This window comes from Triticum aestivum, chromosome 4A (assembly GCF_018294505.1).
Source record: "Triticum aestivum cultivar Chinese Spring chromosome 4A, IWGSC CS RefSeq v2.1, whole genome shotgun sequence".
In the NCBI taxonomy this organism is placed as follows: domain Eukaryota; kingdom Viridiplantae; phylum Streptophyta; class Magnoliopsida; order Poales; family Poaceae; genus Triticum; species Triticum aestivum.
Genome location: NC_057803.1, coordinates 598,083,177 through 598,090,569, shown reverse-complemented (window position 1 = coordinate 598,090,569; position 7,393 = coordinate 598,083,177). Strand labels below are relative to the sequence as shown.

Genomic DNA, 7,393 nt, shown 5'->3' with positions numbered 1-7,393 from the left:
TCCTTTGTAACCGACCTTGTGTAACCCTATCCCCCTCCGGTGTCTATATAAACCGGAGGGTTTTAGTCCGTAGGACAACATACAATCATACCATAGGCTAGCTTCTAGGGTTTAGCCTCTACGATCTCGTGGTAGATCAACTCTTGTAATACCCATATCATCAAGAATAAATCAAGCAGGACGTAGGGTTTTACCTCCATCAAGAGGGCCCGAACCAGGGTAAAACATTGTGTCCCCTACCTCCTGTTACCATCCGCCTTAGATGCACAGTTCGGGACCCCCTACCCGAGATCCACCGGTTTTGACACCGACAGTGCCACAATTTCAAATGTTCCCAATGAAGGCTCCATGCTCTGATGGGTTCCCTGCCCATTTTTATCAGCGTCATTGGGATATTTGTGGTAAAGAAGTAATAGAGGCGGTTTTGAGAACCGTGAGAGGGGAAGATAGTCCTGAATGCATCAATGATACAATTCTGGTTTTGATTCCAAAGGTAACAAACCCAACCCTCTTAACAAAATTTAGGCTAGCTTCCAAGGTTATTGCAAATAGGTTGAAGCAAAATTTAACCGATATCATATCTGAGGAGCAATCAACTTTTGTCTGTGGAAGAATGATCATGGATAATATTATTAGTGCATATCAGTGCTTACATTTCATGAAATGCAGCGAGGGAAAAAGTTAGTAGCTACTATGCTTTGAAGCTCGATATGAGGAAGGCATATGATATGTTGGAGTGGGACTATTCTAAAGCCACGATGTTGAAATTGGGGCTTTCTCCTACATGGGTACAAATAGTTATGGGCATGGTTCAGACGGTATCTTTCTCGGTTCTTTTTAATCGTGAGATACTTGATCAATTACAACCCAACAGAGGTATCCAACACGGAGATCCAATATCCCCATATCTTTTCTTAATTGCAGTAGAGGGCCTTTAATGCCTCCTGAAATCCAGTTCTTCTTCATCATGCTTAAGCGGCACCAACAACTTCGGCTGTGAATCGTATACTTTTTGCAGATGACGACATGTTGCTTTAAGTCAACTCATGATGGGGCAGTTGAAGTATCAAACCTACTGGAGAATTATTGGTTGGCATCCAGACGAAGAATAAATCATGACAAGTCCTTTATATTTTGCAATAGAGAGGATGCTCTCAGGCTCTCAAGGAAGATGCCAGGAATACTTTGAACGTCTAAAATGAGTCGCTCAATGACAGGAAATTGTGTATGCCAACTGATGTGGGCAGTCCAAGAAGAGGGCTTTCAAATACTTATGTGTCAGAGTTTCGGAAAAGCTGAGAGGATGGATGGAAAAGCTCCTGTCAACTGCAGGTAAAGAGGTTTTGATAAACTCTATGGCATAGGCAATTCCGGTATATTCCATGGCCTGCTTCCATTTCCTGCAAGGATGTTGCGCGAGTGTCACCTCTTTAATCAGACAATTTTGGTAGGGAAATAAACATGGCAGAAGGAAGCCATGCTGGGTCTCATGGGATGTTATGATGAGATCGATTATTTGAGATGTTTAATCTAGCCTACTAGCCAAGCAAGCCCGGCGCTTGCTAGACCATCCCGGTTCTATGAGTTCGTTAATCTTAGAAGTTTTCTACTATCCAAATGACTCTCTTTCTGATGCAACCTTGGGACCACATTCATCACAGATATGGTGGGCTATTTTGTGTGGGAAAGACATAATGACTCATGGTTCGATAAGGAGATTAGGAGACAGAGAATCCCCTGATATTTGGAACGACAACTAGATAACTAGAGGGCATATAAAGAGGCCGAGAACTTCACAAATACCGCAACCGCCAACAGGGGTCACTGAACACACTGATCACACTGTGTCGTCAAGGGACGAACAACTTATTTAATCGTTACTTATTCCCATTGATGCCGAGACTATATTGAAGATCCCTCTTTGCACGAGATAGATATCTGATTTTGTGCTTGGAGTGAAGATAGATGGGGTATGTTCACTGTGCATTCCGCTTACAAGATGATACAGTGAACAAAGATCAGTAGAGAATCATGGCTGTATGAGCAGGGCGTCCGATCAAACTCAGAGGCTGATTGTCCAGGATGGACAAACTTATGGCATATAAAAGCCCCCTCGAAAATCAAGGTGTTCATGTGGAGATTAGCACAATACTCACAGTGTCCTTCTTCATCATAGAAACATGTCGATGATGAGTGCTTGTTGTTTGTGCGGGTCTAAGGATACGTGCAGGCACGCCCCGCTGAATTGCTTGGTTTCAAGGAGCACGTGGGCACTATCATACGAGCAAATTGTCGAGCGGTTGAGTCTGAATGTAAATGATGACGCCAAACAATGGCTGTTCAGCATGCATGAGGTGTATCACATGAGAAGGATTTTATCATGTTTACGGTCACTTTTGCGGATGATATGGGGAGCTCGGCACAAAGCTATAAACGAGGAGATATATGAAAGCCCTTTCACTTTTCAGGCTTTTGTGCAGTTACTTAATTAACTGAGCTGAGAGCTACCCAAAGCACTCAAAGTCCAGTCCCAGGGGCACCAGTGATTAGGCCAAATCAATGTATCGCTCCTCGGGATGATATGGTGAAGGTCAATGTGGGTTCGGCGGTTGGACCAGGCGGCACTCGAGGCGCAATGAGAGCTATATGCAGAGATCAAGCATGTAATTTTCTGGGTGTGTCAGCCATTGTGTTCCCACATATATTAGATCTTGCTACTGTCCAATCTTCAGCAATCAGGGTGGCACTTGCGCTTGCTGATAATCTCTATGAGAGGAAGATTCAGGTGGCTTCAGATTTCAAGGTGGCGTTGCAGATATACATCAGAAGAGCGCAACTATCTACAGAGCAATCATACATGAGATCATAGATCGGAAGGCTCCTTCTACTAATTGTATCATTAGCCATGAATTTAGGAGCTTGAATGCTGAAGCTCATAAACTCATGAAGCATGCTTTGTCCCTAGGGGTTGACCGCCATGTTTGGTTAGGTCACCCCATAGCTAAAGTTGTGTCGCCTTGCTTCAAAACTACAGGGCGTGCGCTACGACTTTGACCTAACGGCCTCCGTTTGCTAGAAATAATCGGAATAGTTGAGAACAAAGTGTGACGAACGAATGCGTAATGCGTGGGAATCTGCTGAATAGTTCGGGCCGAATCCTGAAGAAAGTTCAAAGCGCTGTTTGATGAACCTGCGTAGTATTATTAGTTGGTCAGGTAAAGGCTAGCCAAGCCAATGATGCTTAGCTGGTCTTTTTGAATGATTAGCCACACTGGGACTGAGACATGACCCACACTCCCATGGGGGGCAGCAAAGGGGAATCTTGGACAATGGGCGAAAGCCCGATCCAGCAATATCGCGTGAGTGAGGAAGGTCAATGCTCCTTGTAAAGCTCTTACGTCGAGTGCACGATCATGACATAACTAGAGGAAGAAGCCCCGGCTAACTCCGTGCCAGCAGCCGTGCTAAGACGAGGGGGTGGGGCAAGTACTCTTTGGAATGACTGCGCGTAAAGGGCATGTAGGCGGTGAATCAGGTTGAAAGTGAAACTGTGAAAGTCATAAAAAGTGATGGAACGCTCTCGAAACCAATTCACTTAAGTGAGACAGAGGAGAGTGGATGGTCTTCTATTTGTCCCTACAAACATTGTGAGGGACTAAGTTTTTGTTTGAAAGGAAAAGAGATTAAAGTTGAAACAAACGCTCACTTCCATAGACACGTGGACACACAACCGGTGGCTCCATGCATGCATGCATGCATGATGCATGCACGCAATACGCACGCGGGCCGTTTCCAAGCTAACTAATGGCTCCCGGCCGACGATGCAGTACAGCTAGTAGAGCACTCGCTGCCAAACGCCTATGTGAGAGACCCTCGTGAGCCCAGTTATACAACCTCCGCTCCTCCTCGATTCCGTCCTCGTTCACTCCGCATCCGCAGCCGAATTCCCCCCGTCTCGACCGCTCAGTCCCCCGGACCACCGGACCTCTCCTCGCCTTGCCATGGCAGCCGCAGCACTGAGGGCGCAGCTCAACGCTCATATCGCCGGCATGTACACCGAGGTGAGGCCCCTCCCCTCCCCTCTAGTCGTGTGGTTGTGGAATTTGGCCTGACTTGGCCTATGAGTTTGCCTTGCCGTGGCCGATGTCAATCCAGGGTGTCGTGGACGAGGACACGTTCGAGGAGCTGCGGGACGAGGGCACCGCCGTCGAGGTCTCCCGCCTCTTCATCTACGACGCCTCCGAGATCATCGATGACATCGACATCCTGATGTCCGCCCTCACGCCCTCTATCATCTCTCCCTTTGCTCTCTGTCTCGGTACTGACTCATCTTAATTATCTGCTCTGGAAATCGCAGGGAGGAGCCCGAAGTGGACTTTGACGAGGTGGAAGCCCTGACGCAGCAGCTCATGCGGTGCACCTCCAGGTGATGACCATCATAAACCCTTTCTCTCTCTTCCACCTGCTTATTTTTAACTCTATATATGTTTGTTTGCCCGCTGCGTCAATGTTGTGCGATTCAGATCTGTTTATTATACTGGGCGAATGATTCTTATTTGTCGGTTGCACTGCCCCATAGGCGTAATTAGAAGAATCAAGTTTAGTTGCGTTTAGTGTAGCGGAGTTTCCGGTATCCCGATTAATATCAATGATGAGGATTAATTGTTGTCCTTTTCGGAATATTCCTGGTATTAATGATCTGCTATTCTGTGTATTACTAATGGTGGTTTTTCTGGTATTAATGATCTGCTATCCTATGTATCTCTAATGGTGTTTTTTTTCTAGTTTGTCCACGGCATTGATGTTGTTTTTTATTTGGATGTGTCGGCACGGGGTGCGTACCTCACGACACGGCCGCACAATTGAGGTTTGTGTCGCTCTACAGGCGTCATATAGCCATAGGTAGAAGAGCTGAGTTTAGTCATCTATCGTGTAACGAAATTGTTGGTATTCTTCCCAATGTCAATCAAATCGTATAGCTTGGCGAGGGGATTTTTTTTCGTTTTGTAAACGTTTGTTCTACTATTAATGATCTGCAATTCTACATAATGCCAATGGCCATTTTTCTGTTTCTCCATTGGAACGGTGTTGTTTCTATTCAGATTTGTCAGGCGCAGGGTGTGTACGTCATGGACGTGATTCGGGTGTCGTATATCCAAAATTAGAAGACCTGATTGTAGTTGTGTCTCGTGTAGCGGAATTGTCGGTATTCATGACAATTTCATGGTTCGTCAAGAAAAACTTTGTCATTTTCTGAATATTTCTGGTACTACTGATCTGCTATTGCACATAACAGCAATGGTGTTTTTTTTCTGGTTCATCAAACAATTTATGGAGTTGACAATCATGATAGGAAATGGCTCCTTGAGAATATTATTGAGTTGACGTCTCAGTTTATAATAAGTTTGCGAAGTTCCTAATTTCCTGATCTGCATTTTTTTTGCATGTTTCAGTGTTGGTGCACAGCAAGTGAACCTCGCCTGCATGCACTTCGGCAATTTCTATGCCATACAATGCAAACAAGGGTCAGAACTCAACAGCTTATTAAATATTGTTACACAATACTTATTCGCAACATTGTTTTTCAATGTCTCTATGTAAACCTGCCAGCTCATGTTGTCTTTTCTGTCGTTATTTTCAGCTCATACCAATCTAACGTTGTTAAGAAGTAACCTGATTTGCTTTTTCACTTCATCTGCAGTCACGTTGTTGATATTACTCGGTTCATTATCTGAATATGCTACACTTTGATGGTTCTCTTGTAATTTATTCGCTCTAGACCTCTGTTTATAGCACAACTAAATTCATATATGGCTAGAAATTTTTCCATTTTGAAGTATAGGGTTACAATTTTAGAACCATTTCATCTCAATTCTGTTAACCTCTTCAGAATCTGACAATGTGGTATTTTTGCATTATTTCAGGTGTCTTGTGTCATTTTCTCTTGTTAGGAATGAGTTCTATATTGTGCGACATGAGTTGGAGATCATGATGCAGGTAGCACCTTATGTGCCTAATGTTGGATTGTGATACCAAATTCCCACTAGTTTAATAACTCATAGATTGGTCATATTAAGATAGAGAAAAGGGAACAATCTTTAATCCTTATTCTAATTCTTTTGACATTTAGATTTGGATCACTTAGTTTAAGGTACCGAAAAGTCTCATTTAGCCGTTAAATGATTATGTGGTAATTTTGTCATCATGCTTGGTAGATGCACATGGTAGCTAAAAAAAGTGGTAGAAATTCTTTGTTTCCCAGCTTAAATTAAGCTTCGCCAAATGCCCAAATAAGAAACTAGCTAACTTGTAACAAGGCTGATTAGTGAGACCACGTGACTTGAGCATCATTATGTGCCATAGACTTATCTTAATCATTGACCTATTATTCATCTTTTGATGCAGCTCGAAGAGCAGATCACGGCATGTGGTCCTAACTCCTAAGTAGCGACAAGTGAAGGGGGAAGAGTGTGGCCCCATGCAATCCCTTGCATTATGCGTTCCATGTGTCTCTGCTGATGTAGCGGTTTTTAAAGGGTGCGCGTAAAGCTTAGATGAATATTCTCGTGTCGGAACTTTGGGCTCGTAACCCTGTGAACGGAAACTGTTGTCGTGTGTTGATGTCAGTGTGAAGTCCATATTCTAGTGTGACGTGGATGTGTTGCCGCCCTTCCTATGGGCTGTTTATAAAACGTATACCTGGCTGGTTTGTCCTCTAGTGACTTTGTTTTGTTGTATGTTCTACTTGTTTTTCTCTACAAACAAGTCTTGTTGTTGGTTGTTGTACCCAGAGTGTAGCCAATCACCATATTTGGGCATGTTAAACAGGTCTTTTCGGTCTGAAATTTCAGCGTGGCCTTCTTATAAGAGTACGACGGCACCACAAGCAGTAGCCGGAGGAGGGGCAAAACAGAAGGGATGGTCTGCAAGGTCACATCAAGGGATCACAAAGCTGTCGGTTCGCGAGACAACGTGAAGAGCATCCCTGGGCTTAGGTGTATTTGCATTGGTACGAAAAGTCTGGGCTAATTAAGTCGCCAATTACAGGTCCAACGATGATCGCTGGAACATCATACCGTAGGGCCCAGCTTAATGCCCATATCACCGGCATGTACACCGAGGTGAGGCCCCTTCCCCCCTCTAGTCGTGTGGTTGTGGCATTTGGCCTGACTTGGCCTATGAGTTTGCCTTGCCGTGGTCGACGTCGATCTAGGGTGTCGTGGACGAGGACACATTCGAGGAGCTGTGGGACGAGGGCACCGCCGTCGAGGTCTCCCGCCTCTTCATCTACGACGCCTCCGAGATCATCGACGGCATCGACATCCTGATGTCCGCCCCCACGCCCTCTATCATCTCTCCCTCTGCTCTCTGTCTCGGTACTGACTCATCTTAA

At 44.8% G+C, this 7,393-nt stretch overlaps 1 protein-coding gene across 1 annotated transcript; it reads left to right on the top strand.

The window, feature by feature from the left end:
• Positions 1 to 3,843: 3,843 nt before the first annotated feature.
• Positions 3,844 to 6,749, top strand: LOC123082491 (histidine-containing phosphotransfer protein 2-like). The gene is made up of 6 exons (XM_044504823.1): positions 3,844 to 4,061; positions 4,156 to 4,271; positions 4,358 to 4,426; positions 5,454 to 5,525; positions 5,925 to 5,997; positions 6,406 to 6,749. Exons 1-6 carry the CDS (start codon positions 4,002 to 4,004, stop codon positions 6,442 to 6,444), a joined length of 429 nt encoding a protein of 142 aa, XP_044360758.1. The 5' UTR covers positions 3,844 to 4,001; the 3' UTR covers positions 6,445 to 6,749.
• Positions 6,750 to 7,393: the final 644 nt, after the last annotated feature.

What these genes read in the sequence shown, in the direction of transcription:
- LOC123082491 (XM_044504823.1), top strand. Translation starts at nt 4,002, where the DNA reads ATGGCAGCCGCAGCACTGAGGGCGCAGCTCAACGCTCATATCGCCGGC. An exon ending in GATGACATCGACATCCTGAT is followed by an intron (nt 4,272 to 4,357) that starts GTCCGCCCTCAC and finishes TGGAAATCGCAG; the next exon opens with GGAGGAGCCCGAAGTGGACT. An exon ending in CTCATGCGGTGCACCTCCAG is followed by an intron (nt 4,427 to 5,453) that starts GTGATGACCATC and finishes TGCATGTTTCAG; the next exon opens with TGTTGGTGCACAGCAAGTGA.